The following is a 23,115-nucleotide window of genomic DNA, read 5'->3' as shown; positions in this document are numbered from 1 at the left end:
AATGGTTGTGCAGGCTGCAAGAACTAGCAGCCAAATGTCTCTCAAGTCATACAAGGCCATCTTAAAAAAAAGTAAAGGAAAGATATACTGGATATTGTAAACCTTGATATACAAAAAGACAGGGTAGGCAAGGTTAGAGCAGCTTTGACCACAAGCCTTCTCTTTCAGTCTAAATAACATGTCTACGGTCTACAAACAGGGCAACCGATATGCTGAGTCTCAGACCACATTGTTCCAGTTAGTATATTGTGCAGAGGATCCATCTTCTCCACCCATCTTCTCCGCCCACTATTACTAAGAGGTTGATGGGGGTAGAGTCCTCAGGCACCCCCTCCATAAGGTCCTATCAGAAAGCAACTGTCAGACTTTAAAAATAGTAATGAAATTATTGTATATGGTACTCAGGTGCACCACAACTTGTCAAAATGCCTTGAGTGAATCTAATAGGCAGAAACTGTGTGGAAGCCCATGGTCTGTGTATGCATGTGTGTATCTTTGTTCTTCACTCACCCACCTCACTGCCACATCTTGACCATTAGTGTTGGTTTGTTTACATCCATGTAATTCAGCAGTTCGGCAAAAAAGACCAGCAGTACTGAGGTCAATTTATTACACTAAATTCTTCAAGGCAGTGTCCCAGTATGGCCACAGTCCAATGATTGAAACAAGTGAAAGATAAAAAGATATATATAAACCAAGTCCATGCCAAATATTTGCTAAAACTTTCTTTCCTTAACTGAAGTCAATTCAAATAAGTTGAAACGTGTTAGCTGCACTTACCTAAGCGGTTAGCTTTCAGACAGAGGAACTCCAAGCTTTTGTGGTTCCTGAGCGCAGAGATGAAACTATCACTCAGAACTAAAAAACAAAATAGAAAACAAAAATGTTATTTAGTTCCTTAAATTAGGTTCCATTAAAGGTTTAACATAATCTAGAAAAATATACAAGGAAAAAGCTAGGGAAGAGAACGTGAGCAAGTATTTGAGGTCAAGTAACATGAGAATGGTTTCAGGTGTCAATGAAATAAGTTGAAGAAAAAACATTGGAATGAGTATCCTGAAAGAAAACTAGAATGAGTATATCATCATTAAGAATGTCCACTTTCCCATGCTTGCATGGATCAAACAGAATTTGTTGAGGTAGATTTTCTACAACTGGATGCCTTTCCTCTCACCAACCCTCACCCATTTCCAAGCAAGGAAATATTTCCCCATGGCCAGATGTGGTTTTCATGGAAGTCTGGAAACAAACAGCCTTGATTTAATGACAGAGAAAATGTCAAACGTCACCAATTTTACAGAAAGCAAAAAATGTAAGCATCTACACACACACACACACACACACAGGCAGGCAGGCAGGCAGACAAATTGGCAAGGTTGCTATGGCATCAGACAGAATTTCTTTTTTTTTATTGTTTCTTCTTGAGCCCTAGAATTCATCAGGTTATTTACCAGGTTTCCAAGACATAAGAGACCGAGATCACAACATTCTCCCAAACAAGAAGCCATTCCATAACAAGTCAGACAGAATGCCTTGCAGCATCTCTTGTGACTCTCAGCACAGAGTTCAAATCCCACCAAATTCAACTTTACTTTTCATCCTTTCAGGGTCAATAAAAAAAGTACCAACCAACCCAAGACACTGGATTAGTGGAACTGTAAGAACATAAGACCAAATATCTTGTGGCATTTGCTGTGGCTCTTTGTATTTCAAGTTCAAATCTTGCCATAGCCTACGTGGGTGGTAGACTTGATCCATCACTGAGTTTTAACATCATCAAATGGCGCCCTTAGTTGCCTTTTGTAGGGGGGGGGCCATACTGTTGCAGGGATTTAAGCCAGGTTTCTAGTTTGAGGATACTTTCCTCCCTCTCCCTGTCTTGCACCAGTTGCAGAGACTCTGTAAAAGGTCACAGGTACTGCCTTCTTCCACCCAGGCACCGCTGTGCAGTTAAGAAGCTTGCTTTGCAAGCATATAGCTTCAGATTCAGTACCATAGCATGGTACCTTGGGCCAATGTGTGGTACTCTGAGCTGACCAATGCTTTGTGTATGAAGTTGGTAGATGAAAATGGTATGGAAACCCATTGTGTGTGTATGTAGAGAGAGAGAGAGAGAGAGATGGCAAGCTGGCAAAAATGTTAGTATGCTGGGTGAAATGCTTGCGGTATTTCGTCTGTCTTTACGTTCCCAGTTCAAATTCTGCCAAGGTCAACTTTGCCTTTCATCCTTTCAGGATCAATAAATTAAGTACCAGTTGCATACTGGAGTTGATCTAATCGACTGGTCCCCTCCCAAAAAATTTCGGAATTTGTGCCTAGAGTAGAGAAAACAAGAGAAGTGGACAGAGGGAAAGCAGGGAGATGGGAAGGGGGGGAGGGGGATATGGAAAAGGGGTGAAGAGAGGGGAGAGACCAGAAAGAGAGAGGGGGGAGATTTGTGTATGTATTTGCCATCCTCCCCCTTGACAACAGGTGTTGGTTTGTTTACACATTCTCATAACTCAGTGGTTCAGCAAAAGACAAAAGAACAGATAGAATAAGTATCGGGGGTGGGGTCGATCCATTCAACTAAAACCCTTCAAAGCAGTGCCCCAGCATGGTTGTAGTCCAGTGACTGGAACAAGTAAAACGTAAAAGGTCCACGTGATAGGCTTTGTATAGTTTCCATATACCAAACTCTCTCATAAGTCACTGGTTAACCAAGGGATATAGCAGAAAAGACACTTGGCAGCGAGCTGGCAGAAGCGTTAGCATGCCGGGTGAAATGCTTAGCAATATTTCGTCTGTCATTACGTTCGGAGTTCAAATCCTGCTGAGGTCGACTTTGATTTTCATCCTTTCAGGGTCAATAAATTAAGTACTAGTTACGCACTGGGGTCGATGTAGTCGACTTAATCCCTTTGTCTGTCCTTATTTGTCCCCTCTATGTTTAGCCCCTTGTGGGTAGTAAAGAAATAAGAAAAGACACTTGGCCAAGGTGCTGCACTGCTGGACGGAATGCAAAACTATGTGGTTTCGGAGTGAACTTCTTAACGACACAGCCTTGACAGAAGGCAATCAACTAGATGTCAACAAAGTAGCTAAGCTATTGCAAATGCGATTGCAGCAGCAACATTTTATAACTCATTAATTATATTCACATTAGAGATTCCAATCTCTGAAATAATAAAAAAAAATTTTTAAACACAAACAGACATAAGAAAAAATAAAAGAAACAAACCTGTTTTGAAACAGGTTTTTTAGTGTCAATGTTCTACACATCCAGCATGACGGAATGCGTTTAGAAAACGTCTCGGGGCAAATGGATATACTTTTATTGCTTATTTCTAATATCCATATTATGTACTTTTGTATATTGTAATTAACTTTGGAGCCTTATCAAGGCATATCATCATAATCGTTTAATGTCCGCTTTCCATGCTGGCATGGGTTGAACTGGGGTCTGGGAAGCTAGAAGGCTGCACCAGGCCCAGTCTGATCTGGTGATGTTTCTACAGCTGGATGCCCTTCCTAACACCAACCACTCCATGAGTGTAGTGGGTGCTTTTTACATTCCACCGGCACAGGGGCCAGACGAGGCTGGCAACGGCCACGGTCGGATGGTGCTTTTTACGTGCCACCGGCACGGAGGCCAGTCGGGCGGCACTGGCTACGGCCACGTTCGAATTAATTCTAAGAAACACACATATCATCATCATTGTTATTTTAATGTCCACTTGTCAATGCTTGCATGGGTCAGACAGAATTTGAGGTGGATTTCTATGGTTGGATGACCTTCCTGCTGCCAACCCTCACCTGTTACAACTATCACATGCAGTCTAAAGTAAATAGTAATACATATGCATGCATACACACACACACAAACACACGTATATGCACAATGGACTTTTTTCAGTGTCTGTCTACCAAATCCATTCATAAGGCTTTGGTTGCCCGAGGGCGAGGGTGAAAAACACAAGCGGAAAGTACCATATGGTGGGACTGAACTTGAAATTAAATAGTTTGAAAGTAAACTTCTTACCACAGAGCCATATGACATGCTTCACAAACATGTAAGAGTGGCTGTGTGGTAAGTAGCTTGCTTACCAACCACATGGTTCTGGGTTCAGTCCCACTACGTAGCACCTTGGGCAAGTGTCTTCTACTATAGCTTTGGGCTAACTAAAGCTTTGTGTGTGGATTTAGTAGACGGAAACTGAAAGAAGCCCATTGTATATAGGTATATATATATATATATATATATATTATATATATATATATATATATATACATGTGTGCATATATTTGTGTGTCTGTGTTTGTTACCCCCGCCAACATCGCTTGACAACCGATGCTGGTGTATTTACGTCCCCGTAATTTAGCGGTTCAGCAAAAGAGACCGATAGAATAGATACTAGGCTTACAAAGAATAAGTCCTGGGGTCGATTTGCTTGACTAAAGGTGGTGCTCCAGCATGGCCGCAGTCAATAATAACCACAAAACTAATCAGACCAATAAATAAACAAACAAATAATAATAATAGTGATTTCAAATTTTGGCTCAATGCCAGTAATTTCAGAGGAGGGGGGTAAGTCTCAACTAGTACTTATTCCACTGACCCAGAAAGAATGAAAGGCAAAGCTGACTGCGGCAGAATTTGAACTCAGAATATGGAGATGGATGAAATGCCACTAAGCATTTTACCCAGAATGTCACCAGCATAATAATATTAATAATCCTTTCTACTACAGGCACAGGGCCTGAAATTTGGGGGAGGGAGACAGACGATTACATTGACCCCAGTGCGCAACTGGTACTTGTTTTATTGACCTCAAAAGGATGAAAGGCTAAGTTGATCTCAGCAGGATTTTGAACTCAGAACAGACGAATAATCATCATCATCATCATCATTTAGCGTCCGCTTTCCATGCTGGCATGGGTTGGACGGGTCAACTGGGGTCTGGGAAGCCAGAAGGCTGCATCAGACCCAGTCTGATCTGGCAGTGTTTCTACGGCTGGATGCCCTTCCTAACGCCAACCACTCCGTGAGTGTAGTGGGTGCTTTTTACATGTCACCCGCACGTAATAATAAAAATAATTTCAAATTTTATCACAAGGGTAGTAATTTTGAGGAAGGGGTTAAGTCAATTTCTTTGACCCCAGTGTTCAACTGGTACATATTTTATCAACCCCAAAAGGATGAAAGGTAAAGTCGACAAATTTGAACTCAGAATGTAGTGGCAGATGAAATACCGCTAAGCATTTCACCCAGTGTGCTAACAATTCTGCCAGCTCACTGCCTTAATAATAATAATAATAATAATCCTTTCTACTGGAATCACAAGGCCTCAAATTTGCCTAATAGGTACTTATTTAATCAACCCCAAAAGGATGAAAGGCAAAGTCAGCCTCAGCGGAATTTGAACTCAGAATGTTGCAGCAGACGAAATACTGCTAAGCATTTCGCTTGGCATGCTAACGATATTGCCAGCTAGCCGCCTTAATAATAAGCAAACAAAGCAAACAAACACACCCTGAAAGATATTTTCTCATAAATTGATATTTATTTGACATCTCTTTGAACCAGACAGCACATAAGAGAACACTGTGTGTGTGTGTACTCACAGACACATACAAGTAACACAGAACAAAGCAGCCTATACACCACTCATGTGATTTGCTGATAGACACGGAGACACAGATATCCATAACAACATTGAACCTGAAGAAAGAGGCAATTCCTTCTTAGGTTATTCTTGTAAAATTCATTCCACCAGATTTCATACTACTGACCTACTACAAAATTACTGGAGCATGTTGAAATTAATTTAATAAAATTGTGGATGGACAAATTTTTTTTAATTTCTTTACAAAAACAAAAATTAAAAAAAGAAGAAACAAATGTTGTTTTGGGATTACAATTTGTCAAGTCAGAAAAAAGTCATAGTGTCTGAATAAATAATTAGTGTTTAATTTGTCAAAGTTCTGAGAACATATTAAGTAGAGCCTCAAGAAAGAGAAGTAAAGCATCAAATAACAAGCAGAAAGGGTGACTATTGAGTAAACCATTTACATAAGTGTGCCTCAACATATTTGAGAGGGGCTTCTTTCAGTTTCCTTCCACCAAATCCACTCACAAGACTTTAGTTGGCCCACAACTATAGTAGGAGATACTTGCCCAAAGCGCCGCACAGTAGGACTGAACCTAAAACCACATGGTTGGGAAGCAAACTTTTTAACCACACAGCCATGCCTGTGCTTTTTGGAACAATTAATCCTTTAGCATTTAAACTGGCCTCTTACACTTATCCTACAATGCCATTCTAAAAATAAACAATCACATCATCAAAATCTTTAAGCTTTGAGATAATGCCTGGTTGGTACAAAATCATCATTGCTCAACATCCGTTGTCCATGCTGGACAGTATGACCAGAGCTAGCAAGCTGGAGTGGGGGGAGCTACACTAGACTCCAGTTTCATTTGGCATGGATGCCCTTCCTGATGCCAACCACTTTACAGAGTGTGCTGGATGCTTTTACAGGGCACTGCATGGAGACTTTTACATGTCACCACATGGGCGCTTTTACCTGTCGCCACATCAGTACTTTTAAGTGGCACCATATAGGCATTTTTACATGTTACTACACAGGGGCTTTTATGTGCCACCACATGGATACTTTCATGTGGAACCACAGGCACTTTTGCATGTCGCTACACAGGTGCTATTACATGTTGTCACATGGGTACTTTTATGTGACACCACATGGGTACTTTAATGTGGCACCTCAGGCACTTTTGTATGTTGCCACACAGGCGCTATTAAGTGTTTCCACATGGGTACTTTTATGTGACACTTTTACATGTTTCCACACAGGCACTTTTATGTGTCACCACATGGGTACTTTTATGTGGCACTTTTACATGTAACCACATGGATACTTTTATGTGACATCACACAGGCACTTTTACATGTCGCCACATTGGTACTTTTATGTGACATCACACAGGCACTTTTACATGTTTCCACACAGGCGCTTTTACATGTAACCACATGGATGCTTTAATATAGCACAAGCGCGAGTGAATAAAAAAGCATTGTGACAGAATAATCTAATTGCTAAACGGTTAAATGTACAAATAATGGTCATGCCACTATTACCAAAATAAAAATGGTTAATCAAAGAGAACTCGATGGAAACAAGACAAGCAACTAAATGACTGGGTTTGAAAATCTAAGTATTAGCTTTGGTGGACCAATATAGTACACTACTGCCAACTGTACACAGCAATTTAATTCTTGGAGATTGTTTCAGCTAACATTTCTGGCTGAAATATTCACAACAACTGAAGTTTAATTAATAAAACATTCTAATTAGATGGCTGAATAAACTATTAGAGCTACTACGGCCATTAAAATGCCATTAAGCAAAAACAATAAAATAAAAATGGAAAAATAGAAAAACAAATAATTAAAGCACCCCCAGACATTATTAACAAGAGATCTAATTAGCAAATTTTTTTTTGTTTTCTTTTTCTTTTAATCAAAAGACTAATTCAATCCAATATTTCTTGAAATTACAAAGCTCGTGACAACAGATATATGAATGAGAAAATTCTAGAAAGACCATTAGTTTAGTGTGTGATTTTTAAGTCCACATTTGACCTCAGCATGGCATAGTGACTGGAACACTTGGTGGATACAAATCATAACATTACCAAAACAACTATGACTAGGTGTACCAATTTCTAAGAGGAATTAATAAGATCAGGATTTTTTAGATTAAAAATACTTATAATTATGGTGAGTTTAGTTTAACCCAGTTACATTTAAACTGACCATAGGCGCAGGAGTGGCTGTGTGGTAAGTAGCTTGCTAACCAACCACATGGTTCCGGGTTCAGTCCCACTGCGTGGCATCTTGGGCAAGCGTCTTCTGCTATAGCCCCGGGCCGACCAATGCCTTGTGAGTGGATTTGGTAGACGGAAACTGAAAGAAGCCTGTCGCATATATGCACATATATATGTATGTGTGTGTATGTTAGTGTGTTTGTCCCCCTCCCAACATTGCTTGACAACCGATGCTGGTGTGTTTACATCCCCGTCACTTAGCGGGTCGGCAAAAGAGACAGATAGAATAAGTACTGGGCTTACAAAGAATAAGTCCCGGGGTCGAGTTGCTCAACTAAAGGAGGTACTTCAGCATGGCCGCAGTCAAATGACTGAAACAAGTAAAAGAGTATATCTGGTCAAAATAGTCTGTTTTATCCTCAGATCAGCGAGATCTGGCATCCCCCACTTATACCAATTTCCTTTTAAAAACAAACCCTCACATCACTGAAATTTCAATGAGATAATGCATGGTTAATTCAAAACAATACAAATATATAAGCATTAGATTAGAGAGAGTAATCTGAATGCTAAAGGGTGAAAGATATATAAAAGAGATCCTTTACTTGTTTTACTAGTTTGACTGCAGCCGTGATGGGGAAACAACTTTAAAGGGTTTTAGTCAAATTGACCCCAGGATTTATATTTTTTATTAAGCCTACTACTAATTCTATCAGTCCTTTTTACTGAACCACTAAGTTGCAGGGACATAAACACACCAACACCAGTTGTGAAGTGCCAGTGGGAATCAAACACAGACACAAAGACATGCACATGGATATATACAGAAATATATATATGACGGGCTTCTTTCAGTTTCCATCAGCCAAATCCACTCACAAGGCTTTGGTAGGCCTAAAAACAGTTGTCTAAAGGACCATGCAGCAGGACTGAACCCAGGACCATGTGGTTGGCAAGCAAGTTTCTTACCACACAATTTTGTTGATTACATTTAGTTGGATATAATTTGAAGGGTTGGGACACTGAAGAACAGCCAGTATTCAAATCTCATGTCTTATTGGCCGAAAACATTCAAGTTTAGCTTTCTTCCAAAGAGGAACACAAGAACATGCCAGTGGCATGTAAAAAGCACCCACTACACTCTCGGAGTGGTTGGCGTTAGGAAGGGCATCCAGCTGTAGAAACTTTGCCAGATTGGATTGGAGCCTGGTACAGCCTTCTGGCTTGCCAGCCCTCAGTCAAACTATCCAACCCATGCAAGCATGCAAAGTGGACGTTAAACAACGGTGATGATGATGTATGTGTGTCTGTCCTCCCCAACATCGCTTGACAACCAATGCTGGTGCATTTGAATCCCTGTAACTTAGCAGTTCGGCAAAAGAGACCAATAGAATAAGTACTAAGCTTACAAAGAATAAGTCCTGAGGCCGATTTGCTCGACTAAAGATGGTTCTCTAGCATGGCAGCAGTCAAAATGACTGCAACAAGTAAAAGAATAAAAGAATATATATACCACAGAGACTGGGTAACAAGTCCTACGAGTCTGGGGGTCGATAATGAGGATGATGACAATGATAAGTATCAGTAAATGATAGTTTCAAATTTTGGCACAATGCCAGCAATTTTGGGGGAGGGGCAAGTCGATTACATCAACCCCAGTGCTCAACTGATTTTATCGACCCCCAAAAGGAAGAAAGGCAAAGTTAACCTTGGTGGAATTTGAACTCAGAATGTAAAGACAGATAAAATATCATTAAACATCTTGACCAGCATGGCAACAATTCTGTCAGCTTGCTGTCCCTCTGACTGGACAAGTATAACTCTTAATTGTCAATATCTTGTATATTATTTTCAAATTTTGACTCAAGGCCAGCAATACTGGGAGGGGGATAGGTTGATTAGACCAACCCTAGTGTTCCACTGCTATATATTTTATTGACCCCCAAAAGGATGAAAGGCAAAGTTAAACATGGCAGAATTTAAACTCAGAACATAAAGATAAATGAAATGCCACCAAGCATTTTGTCTGGCATTGTAACAATTCTGCTATCTCACCGCCTTCATATCGGTAAATAATAAAAGAAAAAGTTTCTTACCAACTTGACTCCTCAGGCTGCAGGAACGTAAGTCTAACTTCCTCAGATTTTTACAACTGTCAATAACATTGATCAGTTCCAGCTCAGGATGGGTGCCTTCAATTTGGTTACTACCCAGATACAATTCCTCCATTTGACCCTTAGCTGCAAAAAAAAAAAAAATAAGCAATGTGAAATTAATATGAATTCATCATCATTTAGTGTCCGCTTTCCATGTTAGCATGGGTTGGACGGTTCAACTGGGGTCTGGGAAGCCAGAAGGCTGCACCAGGCCCAGTCTGATCCAGCAATGTTTCTACGGCTGGATGCCCTTCCTAATGCCAACCACTCCGTGAGTGTAGTGGGTGCTTTTTACGTGCCACCTGCACAGGTGCCAGACGAGGCTGGCAAACGACCACGATCGGATGGTGCTTTTTACGTGCCACAGGCAGGGCGGCTCTTCAGGGCGGTACTGGCAATGGCCACGTTTGAATGGTTTGCTTACGTGCCAACAGCACAATGAAATAAAGTTGAATCATTTCAATATGGAAACAGAAAATTGGAGAAACAAATTTACTCCTCATAGTTTAATCATGAAATGAAAAATTTGAAATGAAAACAACTCTGTTCAATCCAAAATCATTTTGTAATAGAGATGAGCAATGGAACAAGACTATGTTGGCTGTGACATAGATGGTCTTTTCAATAAATTCATTGCTGCTGAGCTTATGGTGATTGTTAATTTGTGGTTGCAGTTAATGTATTGAGAATATTGACTTCTTTGAGCGCACATGTGTGTGAGAGAGGGTGGGGGAGATGCAGTGTTTTATCTCTGCATTATATTCCTATGTATTGAATTACTATGTAGTCTGCTAGCCGAGTCTGCTAGAGGAGCTTTCTGTGATAGCCACACAATTCTATGAATCCATATATATGTATCTATTTATTATCCTCATCATTTAGCATCCGTTTTCCATGCTGGCATGGGTTAAATGGTTTGACTGGAACTGGTAAGCCGGAGAATCGTAAAAGGCTCCAGTCTGATTTTTAAGTGGTTTCTACAGCTGGATGCCCTTCCTAATGCCAACAACTCCAAGAGTGTAGTGGTTGCCTTTTACCTGACACTGGCACAGGTGCCTATATTCACACAAAAATATTACCATTTTATTTGTCTGTCTTTCTAACAGGTGTCGCTACTGCTGCAAATGCCTTAACTAAGTTCAGCCATTGAACCAGCAACCATGCTAAGGTAATGCCTTCAAGGAAGTCAGTCATCTCTATCAACCCTAGTACTTTGTCTAGCACTTATTTTATCCATCACCATTTAGCTAACAGCTACATCCCCATAGACATAAAGGGATGTAACTCAGATGAAAGAACTACTTTCTGTATTTTAGTTCAATACATCAGGAATTCCTTGTGGGTCCACACATACATGCACACACACACTCACACAAATTAAGGAGAGAGTGCTTAACCTACAGTTTCTCTCACAATATTGGTAGTCTGGGGCTATTATAGATTCTTGCCCAAAGTACCACAAGGTGGGATTGAACTCAGAACTACATAGTGACAAAAACTTCTTAACCAAAGAGCCATGTTATACTCGTATTTAACCCCAAGACTTATTCTTTGTAAGCTTAGTACTTACTCTATCGGTCTTCTTTGCTGAACTGCTAAATTATGGGGATGTAAACACACCAACATTGGTTGTCAAGTAATGGTGGGTTGAAATATACAGATACAAAGACAGACACACACATGATACATACATATATATGCAACAGGCTTCCTTCAGTTTCTGTCTACCAAAATCCACTCACAAAGCTTTATTTGGCCCAAGGCTATTGTAGCAGATACTGGTGAAACTGAACCCAGAACCATGCAGTTGGGAAGCAAGCGTCTTACCACACAGCCACACTTGCATCTATTATTCATTTATCATAGTCCAACCCATGCCAGCATGGAAAAAGGAACGTTATATGATGATGATGATTCACAGAGGTGAATTTTGGGTCCTTTTTTTTTTTCAACTCAACACCTGTGATAAATGAAGATAGATGTACGAGGTCTTTAACAAAAATGACATATAGGATTAAAGTCATCCTTTATTGGCCAAATTGATGTAGACACCTCATATGAGTACATCAGATATTTAATCCAGATAAATAGTTAAATTTGCCCTATTTCTATATCTACTGTACATGCTACTATATATATATATATATATATATATATATATATATATATATATATAAGTAGGTGAATGAATTATCCTAGCATGGAAAATTCGTTTAACCGATACCTGGGTAGCAAATTCACGTCAGAAAACACGGTTGAAGCGACCTGTCAAGGGTAGAAACTCCGGGTTCTTGTGTGGAAATTTGTGTGTTTTTTATATATGAATAAATGAAAGAATGGAGTCGAACAAAGATGTTAACAAAATTGCTTTACTCTCGACACATGTTTCAAAGACGGCATACTCTTATTCCAAAGGAATAATGCACCCTTTATTCCTTCAGAATAAGAGTATGCCGTCTTCAAAACGTGTCGAGAGTAAAGGAATTTTATTAACATCTTCGTTCGACTCCATTCTTTCATTTATTCATATATATATGCCGGTGGCATGTAGGAGGCACCATTCGAGCGGGATCATTACCAGCATCGCTTTACTGGCACCTGTGCCGTAGGCATGTGTATAAAAATTTGAGCGAGGTCGTTGCCAGTACCACCTGACTGGCCCCTGTGCCGGTGGCACGTAAAAGCACCCACTACACTCTCGGAGTGGTTGGCGTTAGGAAGGGCATCCAGCTGTAGAAACTCTGCCAGATCAAGACTGGAGCCTGGTGCAGCCATCTGGTTTGCCAGCCCACAGTCAAACCGTCCAACCCATGCTAGCAAGGAAAGCGGACGTTAAACGACGATGATGATGATAAATATATAAATATCATCATCATCATTTAGCGTCCGTTTTCCATGCTAGCATGGGTTGGACGGTTCTACTGGGGTCTGTGAAGCCAGAAGGCTTCATCAGGCCCAGTCAAATCTGGCAGTGTTTCTACGGCTGGATGCCCTTCCTAACGCCAACCACTCCGTGAGTGTAGTGGGTGCTTTTTACGTGCCACCCGCACTGGTGCCAGACAGAGCTGGCAAACGGCCACGAACGGATGGTGCTTTTTATGTGCCACCGGCACGAGGGCCAGGCGAGGCTGGCAACGGACACGAAACGGGGCGGTGCTGGCAACGGTCGCGAAACGGAAAGTTCTCTTACATGCCACCGGCACTGGTAACACATCTGCAATTTCCATTGATCGATTTCCATTGATCGATTTCGATTCTGATCCTCACTTGCCTCAATGGGTCTTCACAAGCAGAGTTTCGACATGCCACTGGCACTGGTAGCACATCCGCAATTTCCATTGATCGATTTCGATTCTGATCCTCACTTGCCTCAACACGTCTTCACAAGTAGAGTTTTGTGTCCCAAGAAGGGAAGGTATGCATACGTAGGCTGGCTCCATCCCATGTAGAAGGCCACGGGTTGTGGACTCACTTGTCCTGCCGGGTCTTCTCGCGCACAGCACACTTCCAGAGGTCTTGGTCTCTAGTCATTTCCTCAGTGAGACCTAAAGTTCGAAGGTCGTGCTTCACCACCTCGTCCCAGGTTTTCCTGGGTCTGCCTCTTCCACAGGTTCCCTCAACCGCTAGGGTGTGGCACTTTTTCACACAACTATCTTCATCCATTCTCGCCACATGACCATACCAGCGCAAACGTCTCTCTCTGCACACCACAACTGATGCTTCTTAGGTCCAGCTTTTCTCTCAAGGTACTTACACTCTGCCGAGTGTGAGTACCGGCATTACACATCCATCGGAGCATACTGGCTTCATTTCTAGCGAGCTTACGCATATCCTCAGCAGTCACGGCCCATGTTTCACTGCCATGTAGCATGGCTGTTCGTACACACGCATCATACAGTCTGCCTTTCACTCTGTGCGAGAGGCCTTTTGTCACCAGCAGAGGTAAGAGCTCTCTGAACTTTGCCCAAGCTATTCTTACTCTAGCAGTTACACTTTCAGCACACCCGCCCCCGCTGCTGACTTGGTCACCTAGGTAACGGAAACTATCAACTATTTCTAGTTTTTTCTCCCTGGAAAGTGACGGAAGTTGGTCTCAGAGCATTTTCAGTGTTTATTGTTCCTGAGCATCTGCCACATACAAAAACCATCTTCCTAGTTAGCCTTCCTTTGACATTGCTGCATCTCTTATGTGTCCATAGCTTACACTTGGTGCATCTTATAGAGTTTCTACCTACACCTTTTCTACAGATCGAGCAAGGCCATCTACCTGAAGGTGTTTGTGATTTGTCTACCTTCCTACTGATTACGACTTTGGTTTTAGCTAGATTGACTCTGAGACCCTTCGATTCTAATCCTTGTTTCCACACCTGAAACTTCTCCTCCAGTTCTGATAGCGACTCAGCAATTAGAGCAAGGTCATCAGCATAGAGGAGCTCCCAAGGGCATCCTGTCTTGAATTCCTCCGTTATTGCCTGGAGGACTATGATAATAGGAGGGGGCTGAGTACTGAGCCTTGGTGGACCCCTACCTCTACCCGGAATTCTTCACTGTACTCATTTCCAACCCTCACCCTACTAGCGGCGTGCCTATACATGGCCCGCACAGCTCTCACTAACCATTCATCTATCCCTAGTTTTCTCATTGCCCACCAGATAAGGGATCGGGGGACCCTGTCGAAGGCTTTCTCCATGTCAACAAAAGCCAGGTACAGGGGCTTATCTTTGGCTAGGTATTTCTCCTGCAGCTGCCTTACCAGGAATATAGCATCAGTAGTACTTTTCCCTGGCACAAACCCAAACTGCATCTCATCTAAACTAACTCTCTCTCTAATTAGTTGGGCTATGACCCTCTCCGTAACCTTCATCACCTGGTCCAACAGCTTGATACCTCTGTAGTTATTTGTATCTAGGGCATCACCTTTACCTTTGTAGCAGTTGACTATTATACTGCTACACTAGTCATTGGGTATGACCCCTTTGTGTATCACCTGATTAACTATATGGGTGACTAGGCTATAGCCGACACTACCAGACATTTTGAGCATCTCTGCAGTGATTCCTGATGGGCCTGGGGCTTTCCCTGTCTTCATGCTTCTAATTGCCTTAGCTACCACAGAACTATCAACTCGGATAGCTGGTCCCTCTGTTGGGTCAACATTCGGCAGACTCTCTTTATCCCATTCATTTTCTTCATTCAGCAACCTTTCATAGTGGCATCTCCAAACCTCTCTCTTTGCATCCTCATTTAGCGCAAGTGAACCATCTTCCATGCGAACACACTTCTCTCCTACCACATCACGATTCTCTCTCACACACTGTCTTGCAACACGAAACACCTCCAGTCTTTGGTCCTCACGGCGCAGAACATTGGCAAATTTTTTCTTATCTGCTTCCCCTCTGGCTAAATAAACCTCTCTCCTAGCTTCTCTTTTGGCAGTCTGATACAATTCCCTGCTACCCCCATTTTTCCAGACCTTCCAAGCCTGTCTCTTTTCTCTAATAGCCCTGTCTACAATATTGTTCCACCACCACGTTATTCTAGGTCGAGAGGGGACTTTGCACCAGCCACAGATCTGGTCAGTGGCTCTCAGCAGGTTGTCCCTTAGAAACGTCCAGCTGTCTTCTACCCCCTGTGATGCTCTATCCCCTTCTACTTCGTCAGAGGCTTCAAGTAATATGTCCCTAAATCTCTGTCCATTTGCAGGATCTTTAAGCTTCCAGATCCTTCTTCTCCATATTTGTCGTCTTCTGGTTGTCCTCCTAGTCCTGATCCTAAAGTCACTAACTACCAGTCTATGTTGTGGGGTACATTCTTCACCTGGGAAGGTTTTGGCATTTATAAGCAGCCATCTCTCCCTTTGCCTTGTAAGGATGTAGTCAATTTGGCTGGTATGTTGGCCCGATTGGTAAGTGACTAGGTGGCTGGTAGGTTTCCTGAAGTTAGTGTTGCAAATCATAAGATTATTTGCATCGCAGAACTCCAGCAGCCTGGTTCCCTCCTCATTGCGGGAGCCATAGCCATAGCCTCCATGTACGCCATGGAAGCCCCCAGCATGTCGTCCAACGTGACCATTGAAGTCACCAGCCACAAAGATAAGGTCTCTGTCGTTCGTCAATGAGGTAGTCTGCAGTAGAGTGTCATAGAATCGGTCTTTCTGTCCATCGGGTAGCCCCGACTGAGGAGCATAGGCTGATATAATGGTTGCTAAACTATGATGAAGCACTAATCTAATCTTAAGTATTCTGTCACTTACTCTGATTACCTCAATTACTTTATCTACCCACCACAATTACTTTATATATAAATATATAAATATATATATATATATATATACACACACACACTTATCATGTCTCTCTTTTCTAACTTTCATACGACATATTCAATGGGGTAAAGCTTTTATGTGACTTTCTGGTACAACTGCCATATGATCTTAATACATGAAACTTGAACAGTCAATTTGTACAGTAACGGATAACATTTTTAGGTGCAGGAGTGGCTGTGTGGTAAGTAGCTTGCTTACCAACCACATGGTTCCGGGTTCAGTCCCACTGTGTGGCATCTTGGGCAAGTGTCTTCTACTATAGTCTTGGGCCGACCAAATCCCTGTGAGTGGATCTGGTACACGGAAACTGAAAGAAGCCCATTGTATATATATGTGTGTGTGTGTGTGTGTCTGCATTTGTCCCCACAACATCGCTTGACAACCGAAGGTGGCATGTTTACGTCCCCATAATTTAGCGGTTCAGCAGAAGAAGACCGATAGAATAAGTACTAGGCTTACAAAGAATAAGTCCTGGGGTCAATTTGCTTGAGTAAAGGCAGTGCTCCAGCATGGCCGCAGTCAAATATAATATACACCTAACAAAAATAAAATCATACATGGCTGTAATGATTGATCATGAATGTCTGGGGTTCTTTCAAAAGAGAGGTGTGCTCAGCGATGCTCCAGCATGACCACAACAATTATATATATTGCTATGCTTTTGGTACTTGATTTGATATTTGACTTATTCAGTGGTTTTTAATAAAACGTATGACATTGTCAGTTATGAGAAAACCAAACTATGTAAATGCATTATCTAGCTTGGTGTTTTTGGTATCCTGCTTAGAATCTGTCTTTGTTATCTCTTAGGAATTCATAAAATAAACAGTATCAGCAAACATAAGTAATTTTTTTATGCTTGGTACCTCATATCCATTTTCTCCTTTCTAGTATTCGTAGTTTGGAAGGAACAAAACAAAATGTGTGCTGTACTAACTGCCCCAGCTGAGAATTAGGACAGATACATTTAAATGTCAGACAGATAATAACAAAGGAAAAATTAATATGCAATATGTTCAAATATTCAATAATGTTGACAAAGCACAGGTTTGTAAGTACTAAATGAACTTATTACTTCAAAATTGTGGTTTTAACAGCTTCATCTAATTTCTAACCGATATAACCCAAAGTGAAACTGTTGGGTTTAAGATTAAACTGGTCAGAGTGCACAAAACCAGAGTCACTGTTCTTCTTCTGCATATTACTCTTCATATCTCAATCAAAAACAGATACCATCAACAGATTCATAGTTGAGTGGTTATCAATGCAAGAAGAACAAGAAAACTTTCTCTCTCCCATCATGTTGCATATGTAACAAGAGACTGAACCATATATTGGGATCTGACACACTTCACCTTCACTTCCTCTCCTCCAGGTAACTTGTTATTGACATTCATCACTCCTACCATCACCCACTACCTACTTACAAACAAACATACCTGGCATCACCACCTATCTCTCATTATCTTCTGCCAACACCATATTCCATTACTCCTTCGTCTATCACCCTCACATCTAATAATTTTTCTCTTGCCATCTTCTTGCTACTTTCACTACAAATACTAATCTATCTTGTCAACAACCTCTTTTCTGGTTACACTGCATTAAATAGAGACAATATGTAACAATGAGGACTCCTTATTCTTACAAGATACATGGTAACCTCACTAGTGTTGGTGCCATAATAAAACATACCAAGTAAAAACTGACTGGTGTTTGGAAGGGCATCCAGCCATAGAAACCATCCTAAGATCAGAATGTAACATTAAATAAGAATTGAGTGAAAGTGTGATGACTTGTCCAACCCACTTCAGCATGAAAAGCAGACATAAATTGATGATAATGCCAAAATTTGCAGAACCATCTAACTTAGGATAATGTAGGAATTCATTTTTGTTTTTTTTCTTAACTCAAAGTTTTTATAGTTGAATTAGTAAAATTAAAGAATGCTATTCAAAGACAAACTACTTACATGCTATAGCAGCCAGTAACTGACCCATCCAGGCATGTAGGAAGCAACATTTGAGGTTTAGTTTAACAAGTGCATTGTCATATGTAATAATCCTTAGCAAGCCTGTCACACCAAACACATCAAAAGTATTATCACGGAGAATCAAGGTCTTCACACCATACAGGGGTTCTGCAAGAAAAATAACAGAGAAGGTGAAGCATAGAATAATGAAAGAACTAATAATAATGATTTCTAACATAGGCACAAGATAACAGATTTATTTTTAGGAATATGCTTGCTCATCACCCTTGTATTTCTCTGCTTCTAATACAAGACTGTATCTTGATCCATAAACGTGTACCCCAATATCTGGAGCCCAAGTGTATGGGCAGAATTACATCGATTTCAGTCTGTGATTGGCTAAGTCCCCTATCCTGAAAGTAGAGAGACTTGTGGTACAAGTCTCAAACAATAAATTGAGAGAATTCATACAATATTTTGTGGAGTATTTCTCAATTTAGTCACTCAATTTCCCAAATGCAGTGAATCCTAACAAAAGTCTGTGACAAAAAACGTTGTGACCACTGTTCAGGTTTCCAGATCACTGCTGCAGAAGGCTGCCACTATCTCATGTTTCCCTTAACATATGTATACAATTGTCTTCTTAAGTACAAAATATTTCAGCTGTAGAAAATGAGGGTGAAGATAGTGCCAATTATTGTTGGTTCCTTGGAGATAGTATCAGAAGGCATCAAGAAAAATATAAAGGAAATCAGAATAGAGTTCCCAGTAGAACTGTTAGAAAAGGTTTGCCTCTTTTGGCACAGCCGGAATAATCAGGAAAGTATTATAGTTGAAGCCACAGGAAACAAGCCCACTATGTATGTGAGACTTCAGGAGTTAGAACAAGACTTGAGATAATTAGAATTAAATAATAATCGTTTCTAACGTAGGTAACTGCAAATTTACAGGTTTAGTTGACTATATAGACCATTACTAGTTATTTGCCCACTAAGAATAAAAGACAATGACTAATTTTAGAAGGATTTGAATTAGGAAACTGAAAGGAGACAACTAACTATTCTACTGTTTCTGTCACTCCAGACTCTTATGATTACGCACAAGGCAGAGAAAAGTGTATTGTGGACTGAATTGCTCCCAGTATAATATTAGTATTTCTCATTTTGAAAACCCAAAAGAATAAAGATTTAGACTTGAAATAAAAAAAGACATTAGTCGTCTCAGATGTCTTTCTCCATACTCTGGTTAACTAAAAGTTTAATATGACATCTTGTTGTTTGAAGGGTTTGCATTTTCTCATACATTTTTTAAAAATTTTCATTACTGACGTCCAACTGTAATAACAGTAGTAATAATATCGATAATACCAGCAAAAACAATGGTAATAAAAAATAGCAGTAATATTGGTAATGATTTAGTACATAGTTATAAAACCTGAAAAGTCTTAGAGTCATTTGAAAAGGAAAATTTATCTCAACACAGACTCAAGTGCAAGGGAGATAAATCTGTACTTTTTTTCCTTAGATTTAGATAAAATACGAAAGAAATATCAAGTCATTCTAGAATTGTACTTTTTTAGTAAGTAATACCCAATAGTTATAATGGAATTATGTCAGTGTAGAGGACTGACGAATATTTTGATATATACAGTACTTCATAAAATAACGTATATATAATAGTATATACGGGCATTTAGGTGATAAACAGATTTTTCAACAAATTAAATAGTTTAGGAAAACTTAAGGCCATGAAACGTAAAAATTAGTTTCCAACTCTGACCAGTAATAATAAGTTTATTTGTTGATCTCCCTTCCCAATATACCCACTTATGATTGCTATCAATCATTATTTAGATCTGCTGGGCTCAAACCTAGACTTGGGTCTTCAAAAAAAACTGCCACTTCAATATTTGTTGGAAGCTTCTACAAAAATGTGCTGCTAAATAAATGAGCCTACAGCTTCAATGTGCAACTGTTATTCAAAATTTACTTATTGTGAGCCCAAACTGTTCAAAATAACTAATCTTTCCCTCAAATGAGATTTTAAGAAAAGAAAGGAAGGATGCATTGGATAACACAATCCTAAACAGACTGCCAAACTAAAAGATGGGATTATCACAGCTGGGGATTATACAGTTAATCATTGGTCTATTCGTTTGGGAATGGCTTTATTCTAACCAACAATAACTGTCTTCTTGTATCTCTTGAAATAAAATCCAATGTAGATTATACACTATGTAACCATACATCTCTTGATGATCAGTGACACATAATGACCAGATTAGATAAAGAAAGACAGCTTCAAGCAATTTCATAGGTTCAGACAAAAAGAGAAAAAAATCTCACAAGCAACAAAACTCAAGGGAGAGAAATGCATTGCCAAGAGAGTAAGTTTCGTCCCTTAAACAGCATTTCAGAAAAATATAATTTTTAAAACACGTGCCACAGAGTTAACACCAATCAAACAAGACAATATATTAGAAATTAAGGTAATTATAATCTAAAACATTACTCACCAGCTTGAGGTAAAATAGCAGAACAGGTGATGCTTGGATCAGCCAAACTTTGAATATTGAGTAAATTCAACCCTTCTTTCTTACCGTCATCTCTGAAGGTATCAAGTAATATAAATTGATTAAGGTAATTTGTTTAATTAAATAGAAACAAAGAACACACATCTTTTGAAAACAATTCAGAATTTTGTACATCTTAGAATAAGAAACATTATCAGATTCGAAATATATCAGTAGCACTTAAATTCAACAGGAGTTTATTTAATGAAGTATCTTGTTCAAGGGCATAGGGTAACGTATGAAACTGGATTCAAACCCTTGATGCTCCAATAAACAAAAATCCAATATTTCATTCTAGCTCTCACATTTCTCAACGATATGACTGATTATGATACTTTAGAATTAAAGAGATGAGGCATGTGGTCATTTGTTGTTCATGCCTTCATTTTAAAAAAAGTTGATTTTTGATCTTGTTAATAAGGAAAATATTATTATGGACACAAGTACAACACCAACTTTCTGGAGACAGATGGTCTGGAACCTCTTATAATCCACACTAATCTACAAGCAGGGATTTCAAATTTCAGTGGCGATGAGACTAGTTTACTGGTACCTCGCACAGCACATCATCACCATTTAAGTCTGTTGTCCATGGGTTGGACAGTTTGACCAGAGCATGGTTTCTACAGCTGGATGCCAATGGTATCAATACATGTGTATCATTTATACTAATGAACGAGTATCTGTATTTCATTTAATCATTTAAATAAATTTAATATGTCAAGAGTGCGACAACACAAGATTTGGAAAAAACAGTAATCTAGAATTGGTTTTGAAACCAAGGGTTCCAGAAATTTATATTGTACTTGTATATAATGGATAAAATGTGACGAGTATTTTTTAAAATTCACAGAAATCAATTGCAGTTCATAAGTGAAATGCTAATTATTTCAAACTAAACATTCCAATGAGTGAGTGAGAGTATGAGTGAGAGTGGGTGTGAATAAGTGTCTCATTCAAAATATAAATATGATCCATTTAATTAAGTCACTAATTAAGGTGTTGTGATACTCTTTCATTTAAATAAATTCCCAACACACAATGTTTCAAGACCCTACTAGTTTTATCTTCTAAATGACATTAAAGTGATGATAGTTATACTAGTGGAGGCGCAATGACCCAGTGGTTAAGGCAGCGGACTCGTGGTCGGAGGATTGCGGTTTCAATTCCCAGACCGGGCGTTGTATGCGTTTATTGAGCAAAAACACCTAAAGCTCCACGAGGCTCTGGCAGGAGGTGGTAGCGACCCCTGTTGTACTCTTTCACCCCAACTTTCTCTCTCTCTTTCTTCCTGTTTCTTGAGTAACGCTGCGATGGACTGGCATCCTGTCCAGCTGGGGGGAACACATACACCATAGAAACCGGGCCCATGAGCCTGGTTAGGCTTGAAAAGGGTGCATAAATTAAAAAAATAATAAATAAGTTATACTATTCCTGTCTGTCGCTTTTGAGTTGAAAATCACAAGACTGGTGGTGTTTGTTTTTTCATTTTTTATTCCTAGACTCCCAATTTTGTGACTTATAATTACAAAGCGCCCCATATTTGTGTACATCCATACATCAAAAATGATATAAATGAAACATATTGGAGACTAACACCAGGATGGATGCAGGTTAACAACATAGAAAATACCACTTCTCAAAGTCAGTATAAATTCAATGAAATACCTGTAACTCTTGAGTAGACAATTCAGAAGTCTACGGAACACGCCATCTTCTGTTTCACAGCCAATAATACTGAGATCTTTCAATTGCTTTTTGTTCACGAGATCACTGATGATATCAAGAAGTTCTGGATTGTTCAGTCCTAGAAAGTAAATCAATTGCAATTAAACATCTCACTGCAAATGGGAAATGTAACATCATAAATAATTCATTAGCAAATTTTTTGATTTATATTAAAATTTAATGCAACCTTCAATACACTTCTCCTAAATATCGCATCACCTCTGACATCGTCATGTTTTCTATACTGGCATGGGTTGGATGATTTGACATGATCCAGCAAGCCGAAGAGCTCTGTTGAGCTCCAGTGTCAGATTTAGTATGGTTTCGACAATTGTATGTCGTTCCTAATGTCAACCACTTTACAGAGTGTAGTGGATGCTTTTTTTTTTTTTATCATACCACCAACACTAGTGAGGTTACCTAGCAACACAAAGAGAACAAAGTAAAAAGAAAAGGCAAAAGCCCTCCACAACTCACTAGTGATGGTCATATATTAGGTGTCAAATTGCTGAATTACAATGGAGGGACTGGTCT

At 39.8% G+C, this 23,115-nt stretch overlaps 1 protein-coding gene across 2 annotated transcripts in view; it reads right to left on the bottom strand.

Annotated features, from left to right (window-relative positions):
• The window catches only part of LOC115215002, a 156,888-nt gene that overhangs the window by 72,667 nt on the left and 61,106 nt on the right, over positions 1-23,115 (bottom strand). For both annotated transcript variants that reach the window (XM_036505636.1, XM_036505637.1), the window contains exons 7-11: positions 22,522-22,660; positions 20,797-20,888; positions 18,282-18,449; positions 9,925-10,068; positions 781-858 (exon numbers count right to left, since the gene is read on the bottom strand). In XM_036505636.1, coding sequence (XP_036361529.1) covers positions 781-858; positions 9,925-10,068; positions 18,282-18,449; positions 20,797-20,888; positions 22,522-22,660 — 621 coding nt within the window. The remainder of the gene's footprint in view (positions 1-780; positions 859-9,924; positions 10,069-18,281; positions 18,450-20,796; positions 20,889-22,521; positions 22,661-23,115) is intronic.

Source organism: Octopus sinensis, linkage group LG8, assembly GCF_006345805.1.
Source record: "Octopus sinensis linkage group LG8, ASM634580v1, whole genome shotgun sequence".
Taxonomy (NCBI): Eukaryota; Metazoa; Mollusca; class Cephalopoda; order Octopoda; family Octopodidae; genus Octopus; species Octopus sinensis.
This window is presented reverse-complemented; position numbering and strand designations above follow the sequence as displayed.